We start from the raw sequence: 25,790 nt of genomic DNA, 5'->3' as shown, positions 1-25,790 counted from the left end.
TACACGCACACTATGCAACAGAACATGCATTAGTTTTATTGATGAAAAAATAACGTCATCGAGGAAATTCTTAATGATCAATTAATCGATCGTCGAATAATTATGCCCATCCCTAATATAAACCCTGTGCGATGTTAGTGAAATTGCTGACAGCTTCACTTTCATCCTTGTGCTGTGAGTGAGACCGATTGCAATTGTTAATGAATAAATATACTGATCTACAACTCCGGAGTCCTGAGATAACTGTGAATATTTAGAAAAGTGAATATTCACCTAACATGGTGTGCCTAGTGTGTCACCCTCAAAGAAAATGTTTTGCTGTAGTGTTAAGACCTACTTAAATACTAGGCTATAAATCATGTTCATCAACATCAGCAAAACATTGTTTGGGTGAACATAACTTTCCCCAGCATGAGAAATGACTACTAAAGCTGGTTTTGATCATTAACACAGATTGTTGCCCTGTCTAAGATTGTTGGCTTTTACTGTCAGTTAGACAAATCCAGAGAAGGCTTGGCACTGATGTTTTGATTATGCCCACCTCGAGAAATAGAACTATTTGATCACCACGATGTGTCTGACAACCAAAATTAGATTTCTGTCCTTGCACTACTCAGGGTGTGGTGAAGGCTTTGGAGGGCGGAGCTCAGACTGAGGCTTCACACAGAACGAAACATGATTGGATAAAATCAGTTTTCAACCCGCACTCTATCATCCCACACTGTTCAATGGGAGTAGGAAGTGATTGGATTTTGAGTTTCGTATCCTATATTTCTTATACTTGGAAAACATCTAATTTCATGAGTTTTCAAAAACTTTCAATTAATTTATTCATGACTTGGATATGGGATTCAAAAATTCCATGACTTTTCGAGGATTTCCATGACGGTGGGAACCCTGAATAATGTTGTATTAATTCATAACAGCAATGGCAAGGAAAAACATGAAAATAAACTAACACTATATTAAGCTAAAGCATTAAAGGACCTTCTTTTTCTCATGTAAAAAAGAAATAAAGAAATCTAGACACTAACTTAAGTTTCTTCAGTTTGCAGTGTGAATCCTCCAGTAGAGCAGAGAACTGCTTCACTCCTGAGTCTCCTGGTGTTTTCCCACTCAGATCCACCTCTGTCAGGAGTAAGGGGTTTGTACCCAGAACTGAAGTCAGATAATCACAGACCTTATTTGCAGCATCACTCTTCAACAACCTGTAGGGTGGAAAAATGTTAGTAACCACTTCATACTGCAGACATATTCACATGAATACCATAGAAAATAATTACATTGAAGTCATTTTTGTCTTTTTTGTTAAATTCTCTCACCTCAGTGTCTTCAGTTTACAATGTGATTTGCAGAAATCAGTGAGCAGCTTCACTCCAGAGTCTCCAGGGTCATTCCCTCTCAGGTCCAGCTCCACCAGGGGTGAGGGGTTTGATTTCAGAGCTAAGGTCAGAGCAGCATATCCATCTCCTTTTATTTTACAGTCTGAAAGTCTGGAGAGAAGAGAAGGGTCTATCGTTGGTGTCTCTCATTGTTTTATATCCTTCTTCTGTGATTAAATTACCGCTAAGGCAAAACATGTCCGAAATATATTTAAATATTCTGAATATTTAGCTCTTCAGATGAATTGTTCCTATAGACCAGTGGTTCCCAAACTTTTTACAGTCCCGTACCCCTTCAGACATTTAATCTCCAGCTGCGTACCCCCCCCCCCCGTTTAAAAAAATAAGTTTTCCTTTTCACCTTTTACTTTAATTCCGTTTTAATCCGTTTCAGCTCATTTTGTTCACCCAGAGGTAGATTGATGGCTTAAAATGAGTGAATAATATGTGCCACAAGTGACCCAAACCTTCTAAGGTTGTTGTTAGCCAGGCATTAACAGAACAGAAGACTAAAAAAAACATTATTTGCAGGCGATTGGGAAGATGACCGAATTCATTTGACAGGCTACGGAGGTCTGTGTTGTATAGGGGGGCGTGGCCGGAGCGGAGTTCAGCACAGACGTAACATTTTCTCAGTGGTTTTGTTTTCTAATTAATGTTTGTTCATCGTTGCGATCGTTGTTGTGTTTATAAGAAAGAAATACAGCCTTGCAGGACAAAAAACAGGGGAATTTGGGCGATTTTGATGCATAAAAATTTGTTTCCGTCTGAAAGTTGCAATTCTGTTTCAAACGGTACATTCTGCGAATTCCGTCCGTTTTCTGTCATCGCGGACATTTTCTCCCCGCGTACCGTCTGAACCACCTCGCGTACCCCTGGGGGTACGCGTACCCCAGTTTGGGAACTGATGCTATAGACTAAGAATATTTCCCACATACAACAGAAATGCTATCAATCTCCAACAGCGGAGATCTCTCGGAGGCAGTTAAGTGACTGAGGGAGCTGTGGATAAATTGAACCAAAGCTCTTCATGTAAAGGTGTTTGGGTTACTTGTGGCAAACATTTTCAATGGTAATTTCTGTAGGGATAAAAAAAACTATTAAAAAACTAATAAGTAACTAGTGAATGGTCACACCAGAGTGTGGAGCGGATTTTGTGGCACTTGAAATACAAACATAACTTTGGGATGGGGGGAAGAACAATCACCACGATATAGCCTATTGTTTATGGTAAGCAGCTCACAGAAACTGTGCCATGGGGAAATTCAATGCACAAAAGGCATTGCTTTTGTTGGCATCATATCCGCTAGAGCACCATATCTGCAATGGTCATAGAACGTGTTGCGTTTTTCACGTACAACAGGAAACACAAGGTACGTCTTAGCTTATTTGCTAGTTAACATGAGATGGCTGATGCGACATAGGCTATATTAACTTTTTGACAAATGTATAGTGTCTAAAGTGCTTACAGATTTATAGTTTTGTGTTTGGCTGACATTTCAAATTAGTTTTCCATAATTTCATTGTTGTACACACACTACCATTGTTCAGCTTGAATGTCGGTCTAGCTTTCCAGTTATATTACCCTAAATTATGTTTGAGCTCATTCGTGCAAGTTCAATTTAATGGGGCATCAAAACTTTCCAACGGAAATATTGTAAGCCAGCTCACTGGCAAATTAGCTAATAAATCGATCCTGAGGAAGATAATATGAAAACATTATTATTTATAATTTTTTTACGTATTGAAGAATATCGTTGGTATGGGTGGAAAGCTAAACAGATTTCCCGTGAAAACACCACTGCTATACTATAAAACAGACCTCTATGTTAGCTCTGACGTTAGTTGCGGTTGCGTGATTCTAGCAAAGAACTCGATGAAATGCCGTCTGATAGTGATGTCGGTTTATTCTATGTACCAGACCTCGACCACACACAACACGCTACGATGGAGAGAGAGAATGAGAGATTAGGAGGTATGGTCCATAGTGTAGTTTGTCTTCTGGTTGGCCTTTGACTCCACAGGCCGCGATGTCTCCTCAATTCTCCTTGCTCCGTTCTCTCACCGGTCGTAGCGGTTGGTGTCTCTACGGCATCCTTTCTTCAACACAACACACTCAGTATACAAATTACATTTCAGTTATAGTCAATAGAATACACAACTTAGCATAATGGGTGTGTCTGTGGTCTGGTTGTGTGCATGCTGGGCTACCTATATATGAAAAGGTGTGAATGTCAGCAGACAGGAAGGGTCTTTCTGACCATTTGTGTGTTAATGAAGGTAGCGAGAATGTGACACATTCTTGTGGGGGAGGAACTCATATGAGTTGAAAGTATATGAAAAACGCCCAAATCTAACAATCTCCCCATCTGATCATAAATCAAAATACATCATGATCACAATAAAACCTAACAAAACCATAATGAACATAATCAGACATAGTGATCAAACAATCCAACATTGTTCAAAAATTTCAACAAACACCATGTGTTCCCATAGTGTAGTGGTAAAAAGGTTTAGAACAGAACACATGTTCCTATAGTGTATCAATCTTCAAGATCTGGTGTCTCTTGAAACCAATATGCCATGTCCTTTATCTTCACAGGTGAAATCGAAAATCCCATTATTTGCTTGGGTAAAATTATTTCACGGCCCTTTTTGCACAGCGACCCCCGCCTTCCGCGAGCTGTGAATGGCGACCATGCATTTCTGGTTCATCAGTTTCTGTTGGTCAAGTCTTTGAATGTTGTGTCGTCACTGCTGTCCAACGGGTGAGGTGAATCTGGACAGCGGTGGTGGCTTGGTCAATGCAGCGGGTCAATGGTTCCTGCGTTCCAGTTCCCCTCAACAACAAACTATTTTGAAAAAAAAAACATAACACTGAACATTAAAACTGCCTTAATACTAGGGCTCTGACCTATATCATCAACCCATATCTCATAATCATGTCCATAATCAAGTCCATCATCTAAATTCCCATCCAATCATCATATCATTGCCAAAAGCAATGAAATGATTAACACAAGAGCATGACTTGATTTCAGCCGTAGTCAAGTTGCTTCCCTCTTGCGCTCCACCAGAGATGGTTGTTCTGGGGCCATGCATTGTGTGCTGTGGGTGACGTCAGTTCTCCCTGTACCATGACTGTAGCAGAAGCAAGTGACAATACTGTGTGTGGTCTCTTACACTTACACAAAGTATGTTCCCCATCACGTGGCTCTGGATTTCTCCTCACCAATGGGGCTATCTGCACGGCTCTTGTCATTTCTGTACAGTATTGACTCTCAACTGGTCTAGCATTCACCTTATGTTCATGCTCCAGGAGGTCACGCTCTCGGCCCTCCAAACCTACAATTCTCTTTACAATTTTCTCAGCTAAAGCATCGCCTATAGCTTCCACTGACTCTAGTTCTATGTGTGTTTTGACCTCTGACCCCAACGGCGCCACAGTTTCCTGTGCCTTCTCCATCATCCCATCACAGTAACCTGGCACTGCCCACTCAACATGGCACAGCCCACTCTCAACTGGGGATTTTCCATCTGGCACCGAACGTAGACCATCTTTCTCAATGGTTACACACATATCACCTTTGTCAAGGTGCTGACTCTCAGCTGCCGTAAGAGAATGTAAGGAGGGCAGATTCAGTTTCCCGGAACCGCAGACATAAGGGCCTGTCTCTGATAATCGTTTAATTTAATAAACCTACAGAACATACTTTCATTGTCATATCTGGAGTGAGGGTTGTGCTTCCTCTTACCAAGGAGACGACATTTGTCAGCCCAGTGTCCTTGTTTTCCACATTTATGACATGCATTCCGAGATGTCTCTATTTTCAATTCAATTCAATTCAATTTTATTTATATAGCGCCATAACAATACAATTGTGTAAGTGTATTTTCCTAGTTCTGATGCTTCTAGGATCACCTTGATTTCCCACTTTCACATTTCTAAGCATGAACTCTGAATCTGTGTGTAGGCCATGTGTGCTGACATTTCTGACCCTTTGTTCTGTATTGCGTTCTATCCTCCTTGCTACATTAATTAGCATCTCAAAGGTGAACGTTGTGTCTTCCCAACAGGGTGTAGTCAACTTAACAATACTTCTGAGCTCAGGGACAGTATTATGCAAGAAATTTGCCTTCAAGGCACCGTTGTTATTGGTCATAACATTCTCCTCTGTCATCCCGCTCATGCCTGAATGTCTTAAGAACGCTTCAGCAAATCTTTGGGCAAATTCATCCACCGCTTCATTAGCCTTCTGTCTACCACCAGATATTTTTCCCCAATCTGTACTTGCATTGGTAGCCTCCTGAATCCACTCATGGACTGCCTTCCAGCCATGATCTAGGTTCTGTTGATCCTCTCCTAACCCAATATCAACATCCCGTTTCACCTTGTCAGCCTCTGTGTTGTTTAGCACAGTGCACAACAGTGAAACGCCATCATATGGGTGCAACTGATAAATCTTTCGCAAACGAGTAATCTTAGACCAGATATTCATCCCTGCTTTACGCGGATGCTGCAGGTCCTTTGACCACTGGTCAATATCTTGCGGCTTTGCAGATTTATAAGAATGCACTACATTTCTACCAGTATACCTAGATGTCAAAGCTCTCAATCTGACCAGGCCATCATTAACACCTGAGTCTACATTCATGTTCTTTGACCCACAATTAGCAATTAGCATCGGCATTGTTTGAAAAGCCTCTCGTCTCTCCCCCTCCCTGGGTTCTTTCAGGCTTGCTATTTCTGCCTCATTCTTGGCCTGTCCTGCTTTTAATGTTTTCACATCATCTGCAATTGCTCGAACTGTGCTGTTCTCAACATTCAGGCGCCATTTTAGCTCAGTCTTTTCATGTCTTACTTTAACCAATTCACCTTCAAGTGACGATACCTTATCTCTCTCAATCTTCAGAATTCTGTCTGATTCAATTCTTTCTTGTGCCCTCTGACGGCGCATTATCTGATCTAAGGTAACGAGAGAAAGTTTGATTTTATCTTTTTCGTGCAAAAGCTTTTCAAAACTGCGCCTGCTGTCATCAAGTGGCCAAAAGTCATTGTCGGGCGGAATGTTGTACTGCAGCTCAATTTTCCTCTCGGTCGAATTCAACTTGAGATGACTATTCAAAAAACCTCTGATTGTCTTAATCATGGTATTCTCGTCAAACTCACGCACTGCCAAATCACCCATCTCAATAGTAGGGATGTTTTTGGTCTGGCTCAAACTTCTCCTGAACATCTTTAATTGTTTACAGCTAGACAAAAATAAACTTATAACTTATAATGTTACAAAACATACATTATCTTCCACAAAGTTAAAACTTAAATCGTATGTACACGACTTCCCACTTAGGCCTCGCCTACTACGTTATCTCGAGGTCGAATACTCCCGATGAGCTTCACTGTGCCAACGAACGGTCGCTTGCGATATCAGTTTTAAATCTTAAATTAAAACGTCTGGTTTTTGATCAATAATCTCTAAGCTAAACAAGATGCCCACATCAACGCAAAATTAGCTCCTCGGCTATTTAAAATCATGCGATTCGATTTCACAGGACAACCAAGCATCAGCTTAATTATTACCAAGCCTTCAAGCACCAAAACAAACAGCCTACGTACGGCAACTTATTATTTCATAATCAATTTCTGCTCTTCAACCAGCCAATTGAAAATGCCACGCTTCTGTGGAGCGGTCATAAGAATACCTAAACCAGTATGGTAGCTTGCTTATTGCATTTCCAATTCTGCTTTTTCAGCCAGCTAATTGAAAATGCCACGCTTTGTGAAGCGGCCACAATTACCCCTATGGTTAAAATAGTAGCTATTTCCAAATAAATCTAGACTAGGATGACCTAGAATAGGAACGGCACCAACACACAACTGTTGATTTCCTCTCAAACGTACACATCCCTACTGGGCCTGTTATTCATTACATGAATGCAAGTGTACATAAAACATACAGCGAATTCTCCCTCAAATCACTGCAGGTACGGAAACTTAGGAGTCCTTGCAACCTAACTCAGACTAAACTTTAACGATAATTTCTGTTGTTTTTTTCAGCGTTAAATACAAGATATTCACTCACCGTTTGGATCGAGGCAGCAGGCTTGAGATGCGCGTCTCTCCTGGTCGTTAATTCTTGTATTTTTTGTGAAACTGGGTGGATCAACACCAACTGAAGAATATCGTTGGTATGGGTGGAAAGCTAAACAGATTTCCCGTGAAAACACCACTGCTATACTATATAACAGACCTCTATGTTAGCTCTGACGTTAGTTGCGGTTGCGTGATTCTAGCAAAGAACTCGATGAAATGCTGTCTGATAGTGATGTCGGTTTATTCTATGTACCAGACCTCGAGCACACACAACACGCTACGATGGAGAGAGAGAAGGAGAGATTAGGAGGTATGGTCCATAGTGTAGTTTGTCTTCTGGTTGGCCTTTGACTCCACAGGCCGCGATGTCTCCTCAATTCTCCTTGCTCCGTTCTCTCACCGGTCGTAGCGGTTGGTGTCTCTACGGCATCCTTTCTTCAACACAACACACTCAGTATACAAATTACATTTCAGTTATAGTCAATAGAATACACAACTTAGCATAATGGGTGTGTCTGTGGTCTGGTTGTGTGCATGCTGGGCTACCTATAAAAAACCTGACAAAGGTCTATATATGAAAAGGTGTGAATGTCAGCAGACAGGAAGGGTCTTTCTGACCATTTGTGTGTTAATGAAGGTAGCGAGAATGTGACACATTCTTGTGGGGGAGGAACTCATGAGTTGAAAGTATATGAAAAACGCCCAAATCTAACAGTATCTACCTCAATTGTTAATGGTGAACTAAAACGTAGAGCTAAATGTTGGTGGGCAGTCAATGTGACAACAGAATTAAGCCTTGTAATAATGTAATGCAGTATTTCATCATGGTTGTTGAAATGAAAAAATGCTTTTGCCCTTCAAAATATCTAGGTATCTATTCAGTGTGTAAGTCATGACATGCAAATGGTTTAAACCAGTTATCATTATGTGTCAACCATATGCTTCATTAGTTTCAGTGACATTGTGTTTTTGGTATGGTATAGATTGGCCTTTTTTATGTTTGCTAAATTAATTATTGTGTGTTTCTTTTCTCCCCCAGGTTTACCTAGAGAGAGGCACACCTGGGAACCATAGCAACATCCAGGGACTGTCTGTAGCCCACACCTGGCAAACAAAGCAGCAAGAACAACCAGGACCCCCACTTCACTCCACTCTTCCCCCTCACCATAGCTCCCTTAAATTATTCCTTAGAACAGATATCCTCAGCACTGAGTTGCTCTTCTTTCTCCTGGACCACTGGTCAGGAACCATGCATACTGTCTCAGCAATAGCGAGGTTACAGTCGTGATATCTGTAGTAAACTGTTCTATGGTGTCCTCGACATCGCCCACACTGAGTAGTGTGAATGGCAGAGACTATGCTTCTCAAGTAAATGTCCCTGTGATCCTGGTTTACAGCTCTCTAAATTAGTTTAAACTAATACAGAATATTATAATCTTCATAAAGCAAAGATTTTTTGTAGGATTGGTGTATTAGACTGCATTACTTTCAGCTATAAATATTTGGCCATTTCTTCCATCTCATTTTCTTGTTTTTGTATGTTTTCACAGGTCTGCATAATTGAACAGATCAGGCCTCAATGAACAACTTCAGCATACAGAGATCCTGCACCTGAAGACTGTCCTGTCTTCCTGCCATCACTACACTTGATTTCTAACACCTAAAAGAACCATTTAAAAATAAGCAACACGCTGTAAAATATTATAACAATAAACCTGTACACTGTAATAGTTGTCTAATGTTGTCTATGGCCTCTTTTTATTAACTCACATGCTATTTTCTCCGGATATAAACTCAATTGACACCTCTGAAAATCTTAGTGGTAAATCTGTGCATAGGCAACATTTTATAGCAACTTTTTCAAAATGTTTACTGTTTCCACAAAGGTGTGAACATGTACCATAGAAAGTAAGATAAAAAAAAGAACTTAATTTTGAACTGGAGTGTTCATGGTAAACCCATTACAAGTAACTCAAGTATTTTGGCATTGAAAACGAATTGTTGGCCAAGCATTTACATTTAGCAGACGCTTTTATCCAAAGCGACTTACATATGTATACACATTTTACATTTACACTGATGGCACACTGCACATCAGGAGCAATTGGGGGTTCAGTGCCTTGTTCAAGGACACTTCGACAGGGAATCGAACTAGCAACCTTCTGATTACTAAACGACTTCTTTACCTCCTGTACCACAGCCGCCCCTTGCCAAGCATATTCGAATAAAATATAAAAACATGTTAATTGCATTTTTATTAATCTGCCTATTGATTTATGTATTGAGTTTTGACAGAGAATATCAACAACAGTTGTATTTGTCAGGACTGTGCTCTGTTCCGTGCTTTTACTTTGTTTCCCTTTCGTCCTCTTATGTTACTTCCTGTCTGCCATTGTTTCCTTCCTGTGTATAGTCCTTGTGCTTCCTTGTTCCCACCATGTGCTTTCCCGTGTTTGTTTGTATATGCCATGTGCTCCCTTGTTTTTGTTCGTGTCTCCACCCCTCAACTGTTCCCAATTATCACCCTGTTTGTTTGCCTGATTGGTTTCACCTGTGTCTTGTTGTCTAGTTCCCCCTTTGGTATTTAAGTTCAGTCTGTCTTGTGTTTCGCGTGGGTTCGTCAGTTTTAGTATGGTGAGAGATTCTGTCCTGTTTAGCTGTGTGCTTTCCTGTAGTGATGGCGAAATGAAGTTTGATGAACCTTCAAACTTTTCCAGCCAAAAGTGTTGAAAAAAGGTTCACTACTCGAACCTTCGTTCGCTCTCTAGTGACACCTGCTGGTCAATAAAAATACGGTGTAGGAAAGACTTTCTCGGGACAGTGAATTTGGTCAATTTTTTGTGGTGCACAAGACCTACTAAAATAACATGCACACAAACGTATGGTGAAAAAAACGTATTTCGTTGTATGAGAATACAATGACAATAAAGGCTTTCTTTTTCTGTTATTTATTCTAATAATTGTTTGACATGTAGGTTAAAAGTTATATGGTGGCACAACGGTTAGCGACGTCACCTCTTGTGTGTGCCAAGGGAGGTTCGATTCCTGGAAAAAGTACATTTTAATCCGATGCTTTGGATAAAAACGCCTGCTAATTATCTTTACTCTCTTCTGTATGGTGGAACAGAGGGTAGTTAAAGTGCTTTTGGAATACTGGTCAGTACGTTTGTAAAACCAAGGGTAGTGAGAGTGCTTTTGGACAACTGGTCAGAGAAAGTGCAGGGCAGTGAAAAGGGGGCGAAAGTGCTTTGTGCAACTTTCTCTTCCTAACTGGCTCCATAACTATCTCAAATAATCTATAGCCTACTACTAACAACAGAAAACAATCTAAATCTCCAACTACCGCTAAATCTCCAACTACCGCTAAATCTCCGACTATCAGTAAATCTCCAACTATCAGTAAATCTCCAACTACCGCTAAATCTCCAACTATCAGTAAATCTCCAACTACCGCTAAATCTCCAACTATCAGTAAATCTCCAACTATTGCTAAATCTCTAACTATCGCTACGTCTCGGACCACTGAAAACAATCACACATTTGTACTTTTGAAATCTCCGGTGTATGGGGATGGATTATGTACAACATAAATGTAAATATCGGGAAAATAAAGCAGTTAATAAGTTAATAAATATGGATCGCAGCCAATAATCAATGCCTTTTCGAAATATCGCTGTCCTTCTGTCTCATTTAGATGTGCTATCAGCTACAGCTCGCTAGCTTGCTCAGGAGAGTTTAGGTTTGATAAGACACAGTAATTATTCACGATTGTATCAACGCCAAAAACAAATCATAAAGGAGACATCACATAAAAAAGCACATGCTTAGATTTTAGTATGAATAGCAGTGGCGATTTTAGCCGAAATTTCTGGTGGGGCAATTTTGTATGATGATATGTTCGTTGTCATGACTGTGTTTTTTCCAGCTAACCAACCACTAGAATTAGAAAATACTACATTTAAAAAGTCTAAATTTGAAGAAACTTTAAACAGAAAACAATACCATTTTAATATTATTATTATAATTATTATATTATTACTATATATTATTATATATGACTACCTAGCTACTATTGGTTACAAAAATCTTATAATTTGTATGTGCCCCTCTGGTTAAACACTGGCCCCTCCTTGGCCCCTCTAGTAAAAATTGTCTAGAACCGCCACTGGTGAAGCACTTGATTCAAATGAGGCTTCGGACGACACCAGTGACGTCATTCCGGCAAAACGATACAAGCCTCGATACGCGCTCCGTCTGGAAGTGCTTCACTTTCGCGACACAAGCTCCGAAGCCTCGGGTTCATTTGTAACATCATACCTTCCTGTATTCCTTCTCTACCGTGCTTCCGTGTTTTGATGTTTTTTGCCCTGCCTGTTTTTGGACTCCTACGTTGGAGTCTTCTGTGTTTTTGGATTTCATAGTTTTTGCCTTTGGATCTTCTATGCTTTACCCCTTTTTGACATTAAAACCTGAACTCTGTGCATCTGGTCTGCGATTGGGTCCTTTCCTGAAAAACCCTGACAGTATTTCAGTCATATTGCAGGTCTGGTTTTAACATTTTCAAGTGTAAAAGGTAAGTAGCGCATAGTCGCTAGCTAGCTGTATGGCATTAGGTAGCTGGATCAGCTAAAACTTTACTTTTGTACTGCAACGGACTAATATCCCCTGTTCCACCACGTCCCAACTGTGCTCTATTAGATTGAGATCTGGTGACAGTGGAGGCCTTTTGATTATAGTGAACTGATGATGTGAGCTTTGTGACATGGCGTGTTATGCTGCTGAAAGTAGCCATGGTCAGCAACAATACTCAGCTAGGCTGTGGCATATAAATGATGCTCAATTGATGTTCAAAAGGGGCCCAAAGTGTGCCAAGAAATGATCCCCCACACCATATGCCATCAAAACGAATTTGAAGATGATACTAAAACTAGTTGCCAGATAAATCCATATCTCCAAAAGTGGCAAGTCTCAATTGTTGCATAATGTTGCAAAGATGAACAGTTGAACAGGTATACCTAATGAAGTGGCCGGTGAGTATATATATAAAAACTCCAAAACAAACTAATCACGCCTCTAAGTTTTAGCTGATTCACCTAGCTATAGTCGTACAATTCGCAATAAGTAATGTATTAACCAATAGTCGTAATTAACTGTTTACGGGGTCCTTTGTTTTCCTGTAGTTAATTTGGGTCAGTGGTGGAGAGTTGTTCCCCCCCATAGGGCCGCCTAATGATATGATGCTAACATCTTGTTAATAGCAGAATATCCATGTATCATATGACGACACTAACTTGGGAGATATAATCTTCTCTTTCTACGTCTTTCTCAAACAATATGATCATCTGCAATGAGAGACATGCCAAATGCTTGTAATGAATGAAAAGGCATTTAAATCATAACTGCTTAAAACAGTTAAAATAATCTATTTATGACCTGAAAATAAACAAACAAAATAAAATACTCACTTTAATTTCTCCAGTTTACAGTCTGGATTCTCCAGTAGAACAGAGATGTGCTTCACTCCTGAGTCTTTTAGTTTATTCTCACTCAGATTCAGCTCTTTCAGGTGTGAGGGGTTTGATCTGAGAGCTGAAGTCAGAGCATCACAGCCTTCTGCTGTTATACTGGTGTCAATAAGCCTGTAGAGAGAGAGAGAAAGAAAGAAAGAAAGAAAGAAAGAAAGAGAGAGAGAAAGAGAGCGAGAGAACCATTACTAATTGTACAGTAAAATGATGAAATGGTAGAATAATATGTATCACCTTAGAATATTCTGAACATTCAGCTCTCCATGCTAAGCTCCTTACACCCTTCACTAGACAACCAGATGTATTTCAAGCTATCATTTCCACTTCATTTTACATGAAAAAAAAATGACGACTGATGCTCGTTTACTTACAACAGTCTCTGCAGTTTACAGTGTGGATTCTCCAGTAGAGCAGAGATGTGCTTCACTCCTGAGTCTCTTAGTTTATTCTCACTCAGATTCAGCTCTATCAGGTGTGAGGGGTTTGATCTGAGAGCTGAAGTCAGAGCATCACAGCCTTCTGCTGTTACACTGGTGTTATTAAGCCTGTAGAGAGAGAGAGAGAGAGAGAGAGAATGAAAGAAAGAAAGAAAGAGAGAGAGAGAGAGAGAGAGAACCATTACTAATTGTACAGTAAGATGATGAAATGGTAGAATAATATGTATCACCTTAGAATATTCTGAACATTCAGCTCTCCATGCTAAGCTCCTTACACCCTTCACTAGACAACCAGATGTATTTCAAGCTTTCATTTCCACTTCATTTTACATGAAAATAAAATTACATTTATGATTACCTGCAAATTCACTTTCATTGTGTCACACTCTATCTTTTCTTTTACCAACCAAGGAGAACAATTATTTCTCACACATATTCATACATCTTGCAGTTTCTTCTGTAGGATTCCATTCCTTGGCTCTGTAGGGTTTGTAAGAGGGACCAGATTATGGGACAGTGTATCAACTCACCTCAGTATCTCCAGTTTACAGTGAGGACTCTCCAGCCCAGTAGACAGCTGCTTCACTCCAGATTCTCGTAGGTTATTGTGACTCAGTTCGAGATGGGTGAGATTAGAAGACCCTGAGCTGAGAACCATGGCTAGATCTGTGCAGTTTTGCTCAGTTATACCATAATTATTGAGCCTAAAAGGAAATTACATGTTAGAGGAGCTCAAACATATGTACTTGTAAACACAACATGTCACATAGGTCAGGGGAAACTTTGGGATGGATTTAATGAGAATTTCAATAACAGCATAATAACATGATTGTGCCGAAACACAAAATGCACAGCCTTGTTTGCAGATGATTGACTAAGGATTACAAGGATCCTAAAGTCTATAGATTTGTTCAGCAGCAATAATGATTATCCTGTGGTAGTTTATCCCCTAACATGATATCTGTCCTACACTCATATTTGTATTGTTTTGGCGCTATATAAATAAAATAAAAAATATAAATAACTTGAATTCATAGCTAAACTCAAATAAAAATGGTAGGGAATCTATACAACATTCCGCCCATCATGGTTGATATATGTGATTATATATGTCCTTTGGGACAATTGTATTATTTTGGTGCTATATAAAATGTAATCAAATTGATATATGTGATAATAAATCATGGTATATGTGATTATACACCATGGTTTATGATGGAGATCATTTCAAAACACTGTTAATGACTTAAGAATAAATTAATCAAGTGTCTTGTATTACTAATTACCTTATATGAATCATGTACTTATGTAAGCAGGAACATGGCTTTTCTAGGTGCCACTTAGTCTGCATATGTACAAGAGCATGCTTAGACCAGAAGTGATAAGAAGGGTCGAACTGTGCTTCTCCCGACCTTGCAAAACTTCCATCCTTGCCTCGGATATCAGAAATCCACCATGTGGTTATCTCTGCTGAATGCTAAACTTCTGTCTATATAAACCTTGTGCGATGTGTTTATCATTGCTTCACTTTCAGCCTTGTGCTGGGAGTGAGCCCGATTGCAATTGTTGTTTGTCTAATAAATATACTTATATGCAGCTCCGGAGTCCTGAGGTAACTAGGGTGAATTCTCACCTATCAGTTTATATATGTTGTAGGAGCTATTTAGGAGTATTTGGTTGATATTTCAGTTTTTGTGACTGTATTGTTGTTGGTGATTTGATTTGTACTGAATTATCCCAAATTAGGAAGTTGTGATTGGTTCTGAGTGTGTGCCCCCTATAGGTCAGACATTGATTGGCGTTGGGATAAGGGTGTGCCAGGCCAAAGAGAGTGGAGAGTTCCGGCGGCCTGCGCATATCATTATTGACCGTGACCGGGACCGGGAGGCGTGAATCGTGACCGTGAAAAAGACTTTAATGCTTTAATTTACTTTTGATGTACGAAATAAATGGAAACAAGTTCATTATCCACGTCTCATGGACTCTATTTAAATCACGCGTCAAGATACAATCGCCGGGAACTCCAAGAAGTGGTCAAACAAATTGGCAAGATTTAGCCACTACATATGTGATTTAAAAGTTATTTTGTTGTCTGTGTACCAATTCCTCATAAATAGGTTCTAACAGGTCAATGTAAGAGATCTCTGCTGACTAGTAAGCATGTGACCTGTTACACAAATGCTTGAAATAAATAAAATAAATCTGTAGAAAAAACCTCAGTCTATGCCAGTGAGACAATACAACAATAAGCTTTTTGCTTTTTGAAGCTAAGGAACAACAAACTGTTGACTAACTTAAGTGTCTTCAGTTTGCAGTGTGAATCCTCAAATAGAGCACAGAACTGCTTCACTCCTGAGCCTCCTGGGTTCTTCCCACTCAGATCCAGATCTGTCAGGAGTAAGGGGTTTTTACCCAGAACTGAAGTCAGATGAACACAGGCTTTCTCTGCAGCATTACTCTTCAACAACCTGTAGAAAAAGAGAATATATTCCTAGTTATAACCATGTTGAACCATACCTCTCCTTCTCGGATCGCACCATGCTTTATGCACCATTCTTTTTCATTAAGCAGATGTTAGAAACAAATAATGAAAACTTACATGCAATGCATTCATACATTAATTGACGTATTTATTAAAATTCCAAACAGCTCTGTTTGGTTTAGTGGAACATTCAATGGACTTCTCAGTATCACATTCACTTCTTGTTAAGCATAGGGAACAAGAAACCAAAATCCCAACAAAAATTCAAAAAGTTGTTAGTGATTCATAGCATAATCTACTGGGCTCATCATCATATGAGTTATATTCAGCATCTGAGACGACACAAAAGTAATTTGTGCCTGTTTATAGTTGTCTGTTTCAACCAAAATGAAAAGTCTGGGCTAATACAACAACATACAGAGTTGCTAATCGTACTAAAGTCTCCTTCATTGCCGACCATCCTAGCAGAGGCCAGGGTTTGGTGAAATAATCTAAGATTTAAATGTTTTCGATGTTGATGTTACCCCGTCATTTTTAGATATGTGTTGTATCTCAGTACAGCTGATCAGACTAGTTCTTAAGTTGATACTTAAGTTCAAGTTCAAGTTCTTACCTAAGTGTCTTCAGTTTACAATATGGATCATCAAGTAAATTATGTAAATCAGTGAGGAGCTCCACTCCAGAGTCTCCAGGGTCGTTCCCTCTCAGGTCCAGCTCCACCAGGTGTGAGGGGTTTGATTTCAGAGCTGAAGTCAGAGCAGCGTATCCATCTCCTGTTACACCACAGTCAGAAAGACTAGAGAGAAGAGAGATGTCATGATGGAGTCACAAATGGTTGCTGATTATTTAATTACCGAGTGGCTTAAGACCCCCTCAGAAGAAAGAACAGGCCATGTATATAAAGTATCTTCATAAATAATTCAATGGAGAAAAAAAACTTTCACATTCTTTTTATATTTGAATCATTAATAATTTGAATACTCTGTTTCATCTTATACTTTTTGTCTTTTTACTTACAGCAGTGTCTGTAGTTTACAGTCTGTGTTCCCCAGGAGAGTAGAGATGTGCTTGACTCCTGAGACTCCTAGTTTATTCTCACTCAGATTCAGCTCTATCAGGTGTGAGGGGTTTGATCTGAGAACTGAAGTCAGAGCAGCACAGCCTTCTGCTGTTATACCGCTGTCATTAAGCCTGTAGAAACAGAGTAGAAAGGGAGAGAGGGAAAAGAGTATGGGTGAGTATGGGTCCCCCCTGTTGAGTCATGGTTCCTCCCAAAATATCTTCCTTCTGTTCATTTTAGGGAGTTTTTCCACTGCCTAGCATATCAACAAGATAACCATAGCAACCAGGAAACACAATGTTAAGTTTAATTTCTCAAAATCAGCTCACCAATAAAAAGCAATCTTAGGTTGTGTGTGTGTGTGTGTGTGCATGCAGGGAGGGGTGAGGGGTAGTTTTTTGGTTGAAATGTCCATCCCTACTTCATGCAACTTTGAAATCGTTAGTAGTGCTCACACCACAACTACATGGCATGACGTAATGTTCAATAAACTGTGGTTAATACACGGATGTGGTCAATACATGGGTTTGTTTTATAGAATGTAATTAAATTCTGTAATGCAGTGTATATACGGTGCCATTAATAGTCTGGAAATACAACAGCTATACAGCTAAACTTGAGATTAAACTTAAAAACAGCCTTACAACACCACCATATCAAAGTGTGGTGCAAGATTGAAAGTTGAAAATGACTTGAGGAAGGCTGAAGGCAAGCAGCTTAAGACAGACCTGAAACACTTACACACACTAAGAGTTTGGCTCAGCCTGTGAAGTAGAATTAATTAGTATTCCAAAACTAGGAACATAATAGCCATGTTTCCACTATCGGGCCAAATGTGTGCAAACTACTGCGTGCCAAAGCCAGTTCCACTGTTCCGGGGCTCTATCGTGCCTCCTTGGGGCTTCCTCAGGGGCTTTTGGCCCACCGATTATCCTTGGGCCAAACAACATATCTGGTGCTTGCGGCTGTGTCAAGGTCAAAGCGAGGTTTGCGGAGTCAGGTAAGAGTGGTTCAGCGCCAAAAGTAGGCACTATCAAATAACCTTACCGGATATTTGTAAATAGACAATTGTTGGATCTGGTCAGCATGCAAAATCAGGGCTCTGCTTAATATTTGTTCTAATAAAAATGTGCAAAGGTAGCTTGATTAGGTATGGGAGAACAACCTACAAGATTGTAATTTCTTTGATAGATGTCTGTTCGGTTCACAGGCATAAAAGCTAAGAAATATGAAGTTGCACAACAACCAGGGTGTACAACCAAAGCCTGTGTCACGTCAGAGCCCGGACCTGCACCAGCCACGCCCCCTTTGGTTTCCACTCGCTCACCTGCACCACGTTCACACTCACCGGAATACTAATCACTCACACCTGTTGACTAATTACCCACACCTGTCACTGTCCCTACTAATACAGCTCACTCCCTTCACTCTGTGTCTGGTATCGCACATGACAAGTACATTGGATTTCCTGCTGCCTGACATACGGATGAGTATTGCCATAGTTCCCTACCGAGTTTATTATAGTTTTGTTCATAGTCTGTGTTATAGTTCTGTTCATAGCCTTGCCGAGTGTGACTCGTGTTTTTTTTTACAGTACGGAGTGAGTTAGATAGTTTAGTTAAGTTAAAGAGTAAGACTCTGTTTTGTTTCTTTCTGCGCCTCAAGTGCCAGTTTCCTGAGTTTCCTCCAGTGCTTCGAGCCTGCGTCCCTATGTGGGGTTTGCCTGCGTGCAAGAGGATCTGTTTCCTCGTCATCTGTGTCTCTACAACCTGTCGTCTGTCTTGTCTGTTCCGTTTGCCATAAACTCTATTTCTCAAGATTACCATCTCTGACTCGGTTCGTTCCGTGACAGCCTGTTACAACTTTAAAAAAAATGTATTTGCCCTATGTTATAAACACGACGCTGGCAGGCTATATAGACACAGTGCGTGTCATGATCCACAACAATCGTGGATCAAATATCAACATATTATACAAATCACAGCTGTCTTAAATGAACACAATATGTATGGATGTTTAATTACCATCACATTCAGAATGGATGATTATTAAAGCTAATTCATTGCAAGGAATGAAGGATTAGCATGTTATGCTAGCCCACCTTGACTGGTGTGCTTTAAACATGGGCTATGTATTTCACTAACTTAGACACATTAGCATGCTGTGATATCTACCAGGAAACTATGCTTATGCAATATATACACTGTAAACCTGCTCAGAGTACTTAAAACTTTTGATGTAACCGATTACATAATAAAATGAGTACATATATTATTATTTTTTAAGTAAACTTAACTTAAAAATGATACATCGGCTATACTGATTTATTTTGTTATCGTTGTCATAATTTTTAAGTTCTCTGAACTCATATTCAAATATGTTTATACTTACATCTTTTAACCTCTATGTACTAAATTATTTTCACTCAACAAAACAAAATAAAATTAAGTTTTAAGCCTTAAAAATCAAGTTCAGTGCACTTAATATTGGTGAAAGAGTTCAACTTAATTATTCTGAGTAAATAAACTTCCTTTTTTTAAGTGAACTCCGCTTGATTATTCTGAGTAGGTAATACTTAAATAGCTTTTTTTAAGTGAGCACTACTTATTTTCAATTATTGACCACATGTACTGATGTTCTGGTTCTGTTTACAAACTGACTTTTAATTAATATAACGACTCTGGCAGGTTTAAGACAATTTACTGCAATCTTCTATCGACTTGAAATCTCTTTTGTTCTCGTGGCTTAAGCCTTAAGAGGCCCAGGCCTGTTTGACTTTTTTAGGAAGTCTCACATGCCTTGATATTTTTGTATATTTCCCCTAACTAAAAGTATTGATGCACAAGTGGGATATATTATTATGTTATAGAAGACATCAGCAATAACAACATTAGAGTAGAAGAAATGTAGTAAAATAAAATTGTATTTAAATCAAATGTAAAATCACCCTTACGAAAACCTTCATTCAGAGCTGCTCAGAATTTGTACAAAAAAACATTGTAAAGATTTTGGACCGAGACTTTTGAACTCTGAACCTTGTAAACATAGGTGTTGGCTATACATATGTGAGTTTAGCATTCAGAAAGTGTGTGTGGTTTCACTACTACATATTTATAATAGCAGAGTGACCTGTGCCTCTCCAAAATGTGTGTCCCTACAAATGCATATTGATGAGTTACCTGGGACACCTCAGACAAAGACAATGGCCCACTACCCCCACAGGTTTTCTCGCCACACCATGGCCCAATAGAGATCACTGAATCACCATTACTTATCATATGAATAGCTGTCATTTGCTAATGTGTGGATCCTTAGGAGCAGAAACCTCTCCTCACAGACTGAAATGTGCAAGAGATCAGCTCTATTCTCCTTACAAAGTGCTTATTTATATTTTATTTTCAAACTGTATATATATTTAAAAGTAAAGGGTTCAAGGTTGCTGTGGGTGTTCTTTTTATGTCTCTAGGACAAAAACTCGTGGAGCTTTAACAAGAATTTTAAGCGTTAAGGGACCCTGGCCATTAGCACTGGTTGGTCCGAAAATAGCCCTAGCTCACACTTGCCCGATAGTGGAAACGCAGCTATTCTGAGCTGATCACTGCAAAGCCATCATCAAACAGATCAATTATAGTTCCTGCATTCTCATTTATTCATAAACATAGAAAAGAAAGGTTTCAGACATACATGTAAGAAGCAAAATTATATTATTATAACTTCTAGTAATACATTTGAACCATGCATGTTAAGAGGAACAGAAAGAAAACTACCTGCCTAAGAAACTCAAAATGAATTGTTATGCATGAAGAGGAAATGTTATTTTCCAACTACACATATGGAAAACATGGCAACACTCACTTAAGTGTCTTCAGTTTGCAGTGTGAATCCCCCAGTAGAGCACAGAACTGCTTCACTCCTGAGTCTCCTGGTGTCTTCCCACCCAGATCCAGCTTTGTCAGGAGTAAGGGGTTTGTACCCAGAACTGATGTCAGATACACACAGGCTTTCTCTGCTGCATCACTCTTCAACAACCTTCAGAGAGAGGAGGAATATGTTTACATCAGACAAATAACAAATCAGAAAAAATAACAGCCAATACAATGTATTACACATTTAACCCTCCATAACCTCATAATATCTGTAATCTCTGTAAATTCGTTGTTCACATTCTTCATGAGCTGTGAATTTTCTTTTAAAATTATTTCAATAATCAGTTGTATTTGTTAAAATTCTCACCTAATTGTCTTCAGTTTACAATATGGATCATCAAGTAAATTATGTAAATCAGTGAGCAGCTTCACTCCTGAGTCTCCAGGGTCGTTCCCTCTCAGGTCCAGCTCCACCAGGTGTGAGGGGTTTGATTTCAGAGCTGAAGTCAGAGCAGCGTATCCATCTCCTGTTATTCTACAGTCAGAAAGTCTACGAGAAAGGGGAAATTTCATTGATGAATCGGTTTAAAATTGTTGTTGATTAACTGATTACTGCTATTAACAAATGTTTTTGGTCTTGTTCATACATTTATTGTTTTCCAAAAACAAAACCGTATATGGTTTGGGCTTTAAAACCAACACTACATATACCAGTCAGTATATGTAAACCAGCATTTAATGAATGTAACATTTTCAGATGATTTATTCATTATTGAAAATAACTTTCTGCCAGTTTCATCAGTTTCTGCTCATTAAATGTTTTGTACTTACCGCAGTGTCTGTAGTTTACAGTGTGGATTCTCCAGTAGAACAGAAATCTGCTTCACTCCTGAGTGTCCTAGTTTATTCCCACTCAGATGCAGCTCTATCAGGTGTGAGGGGTTTGATCTGAGAGCTGAAGTCAGAGCAGCACAGCCTTCTTCTGTTATACTGCTGTCATTAAGCCTGGAGAGAAGAGAGAAGGCAGAAAGCATTTGTTCATATCTCAGTTCTCAAATGAGGGCCTACACAAACCCAGGGTGGTCCCCAACAAAACAAAAAAATCGTCACAAGTCAAAAGTCTTAAAAAAAAACCATAAAAACCATAAATAAAGTTATAGTATTTTCAGCATTACGGATCTGATAGTGGAGAGAAGAGGTGCACCTCATTCCCAAAATGTCCCAGCACCCTTGAATGTATCTTTGTCTAAAGTGCAGCACTTGAATCACTACCAGTCAACAGCTACAGGTCACCAAATCTTACAATTCTCCTATATTTCATTAACATTTCTTAAACACACATCATGTCCATAACATGACTAGTGAGACAATAACTTCTAGCAAAACACCTTAAAATGTTTCTAAAAAAGGAAATGGGAAACAACTTGTAATATTTGGAAATGTCACTTTCCAAGTAGATGGATGAAAACATGGCAACACTCACTTAAGTGTCTTCAGTTTGCAGTGAGAATCCTCCAGTAGAGCACAGAACTGCTTCACTCCCGAGTCCCCTGGTTTCTTCCCACTCAGATCCAGCTCTGTCAGGAGTAAGGGGTTTGTACCTAGAACTGAATTCAGATACACACAGGCTTTCTCTGCAGCATCACTCTTCAACAACCTACAGAGAGAGGAAGAATATGTTAATGTAAATAACCATTAATTAACTGCTGATAAATGCTGATACAATCTTCCTAAATATTTGACTGAGGTATCAGGTCGATAACAGAGAAAACATAATTTCATATAATTACAAAAATCACAAATCAACCAAAGACAGATCATATATCTCAAATATCTCAAATATGGTTTTCAGTGCTCAATCATGTTGACAGTGCTTTGGCTCATTTCTGTATATTTTAAATCTGTTGTTTGCATTCTTCTGTAAATTATTAATTTGCTTTACCATTTGTATTAATCATATTATCTCACCTCAGGGTCCGAAGTTTACAATTTGGATCATTAAGTAAATTATGTAAATCAGTGAGCAGCTCCACTCCAGAGTCTCCAGGGTCGTTCCCTCTCAGGTCCAGCTCCATCAAGTGTGAGGGGTTTGATTTCAGAGCTGAAGTCAGATCAGCGTATCCATCTCCTGTCACACTACAGTCTGAGAGTCTAGAGAGGGGAGAGAACTTCTTATTGCTCTTTTATATTCAAATGCTAACAAACTGTTTATTTTAAAAGCTGTTATATCATTGAAATTGCACATTATTGATATATGTTTCTTCCAAAGATTTGAAAGGCAAATGCTCTAATTTTAAAGGAGCAAAACTTTCTTTTTACCGTGCTTTAATGCTACTCAGACAAGACATTATGTCATCAGATTACCAATTAAGTTTACACGTATTAGCCAATGAAACTCCCTTTGCAATGCTTAATATTAAAACAACACTGCAGATGATGTTGCTTATAATCTGATTGCTGTTTTACTCACTCCAGTTTCTGTAGTTTACAGTGTGGATTCCGCAGTAAATGAGAGATCTGTTTCACTCCTGAATCGCCTAGTTTATTCCCACCCAGATTCAGCTCTATCAGGTGTGAGGGGTTTGATCTGAGAGCTGAAGTCAGAGCAGCACAGCCTTCTTCTGTTATATTGCTGTTATTAAGCCTGTATAGAGAGAGACAGAGAGAGGGAGAGAAGGAAACTGAATAAAGTCTTTGATAAAATGTAAAAAGCAATGCAATCTCAATTAGTCCACTTTTTATATGCCATGTATTTCTGGTCATAATATGTATATATATATAAATATATATATATATATCAGGGCTCCAGACTAACCTTTACATTGGTTGAATTGGTGCACCTACCTTTCCCATTTAGGGGCACCAGCACATAATTTAGGGGCACCCCAAATCTTTCACTGCAATAATACATTTTAAGCATTACCTTTTTTGTCAGTTCCCATTCACATTGGAAACTGAATTACCGGTATGTTTTAAGGTAGGGATGTCACCCGGCGAGGAATACAGGGTGCAGTTTCAAACACACACACACACACACACACACTTGCATTCAGAAGAATAATATCAGTGTGTTCTCCCTAATGGTGGCACTGTTTCCCAGTTCGTTCTTGACTGCCCAGCAGCATGTTCTGGGTGTTTCTTGCCCTAATTAATTAAAGGTGAGACTTATTGCACATGGGTGGAGCCTGGCCTTTGAAACCTCCTCAGCCTTGGGAGTTTGGGGAGAAACATTTGTAGCTGGCTGGCCCCCACGTCAACTGTATCTTGCTGCTTCTCATTTTTCCTTTTTGTCATTAACTTATTGTTTAATAAAACAGTAAGTGAAGGAACTTTTAGAAATAATTATATATTGCCATAATTGTGTGTGTGGACACTTTATACAGAATAATGTAAGAAGATATTGTGGAAGGCAAGTCACTGTCATCTTCATATTGGAATAAAATGATCCTACCTTCTATAGTAGGCCTGTCTTTGAAGACATGTACGGCTACTTATTGGGAAGCATTAAGCAACTTAAGCAAATCTCCTTCAGAGAAAAAGAGTTAAATTTGGTCAGCTAGCTTTAAAGCAGCAATAAGGAGTTCTGTTCCAAAACTAGCCAGCTAAATACCTAAAAGGCATGCAAAAACTTTGCAAACACCACCAACAGTCCAGTTGACATTGATAGAAGCTTGCCAACACACTAACTGGTGTCTTTTGGCAGTATAGCTGACAATGTCATGCTGTGAAAGCTTTTCTTCCATTTTTGCAGGGTGTACCAGCCCGTTACACAGAACTACATAGGGCATATCCTGGATGGCTAGTGGGAAAGACACAGGTGTTTATCTGTCCTTCACATGACCATATGCCATCAAAATGAATTTGAGGATGGTACCAAAACTAGTTGCCTATAAAACCATACCTCAAAAAATGTCAATTGTTTATAGTGTTATAGTGTGTTGTTTCTACTGGTCTGTTACGTACAGTGTTCTGTATGTCTTGTATGTATACATGTTTTAGGCCTACGTGTATTGTGTTCTGTTTTGTGTTGTTGTTTTGTCTCCCCCTCCTGTTTTCATTCTCCTACTTCACAGATGTGCACGCCTGGTTCCAATCATCAAATCACCACACCTGTTCCAGATCTCCCATCAACCATTCCCCTTTAAATAGTCCTGTGTGTTAAGAGTTGTTGTTGCTTTTGGGTTGAGCTGTGGCAGAGCTCTGTTTGAGCTCTGATTGCTTGTGTTGGTATTGCTTGGTTTTTTGCTGGTTTATTGATTTGTCTTTAGTTATAACACATTTGTTAAACTCTATTACTTTAGTTGTTAGCAGCCTACTTTTGTTTTGTCTTTGTCTTTGTTAATTCCATTTGTTGTGCGCACAGGGTCAATGAGGATAGGTAAGATACTCCGGAGTTTACATATTACATGCAGGTAGGTTTACTTGTTGTTAATAGTTCGTTCAACGTGTCATGGCAAGGTCAGCTGTCTGTACCTCACCGCCTCACCACTGGGGTGCCCCAAGGCTCGGTGATGGGACCACTTCTCTTTGCCATTTACACCACCTCGTTGGGCCCTATCATCCGCTCGCATGGTTTTTCCTACCACTGTTATGCCGATGATACTCAACTGTTTCTGTCATTCCCTCCTGAGGACACCACGGTCTCGGCGCGGTTCTCGGACTGTCTCGCTGATATATCCACATGGATGAAAAATCACCACCTTCAGCTGAACCTGGCCAAAACGGAACTGATGGTCTTCCCAGCCAAACAGGTCATCCACCACAACATCAATATCAATACTGACTCTTTATCTCTTGTTCCATCCAAAACAGCAAGAAACCTCGGGGTCATTATTGATGACCAACTGACCTTCACGGCCCACATCGCCTCTGTCTCCAGGTTGTGCCGCTTTGCGCTATACAACATCCGCAAAATCAGGCCGTACCTAACCCAGTATGCCA

General features: G+C 39.5%; 1 protein-coding gene across 1 annotated transcript; it reads right to left on the bottom strand.

Moving 5' to 3' along the window:
• Positions 1-16,536: 16,536 nt before the first annotated feature.
• LOC122130174 (ribonuclease inhibitor-like) lies at positions 16,537-21,113 on the bottom strand (the record flags this gene model as incomplete). The annotated part of the gene is made up of 4 exons (XM_042704810.1): positions 21,109-21,113; positions 20,839-21,012; positions 16,941-17,114; positions 16,537-16,719 (listed from the first exon to the last, which is right to left on the bottom strand). Coding segments are annotated over exons 1-4 (536 nt in total), but the record flags the coding sequence as incomplete, so codon positions are not given.
• Positions 21,114-25,790: the final 4,677 nt, after the last annotated feature.

This window comes from Clupea harengus, unplaced genomic scaffold (genome assembly GCF_900700415.2).
Source record: "Clupea harengus unplaced genomic scaffold, Ch_v2.0.2, whole genome shotgun sequence".
Classification (NCBI taxonomy): Eukaryota; Metazoa; Chordata; class Actinopteri; order Clupeiformes; family Clupeidae; genus Clupea; species Clupea harengus.
This window is presented reverse-complemented; position numbering and strand designations above follow the sequence as displayed.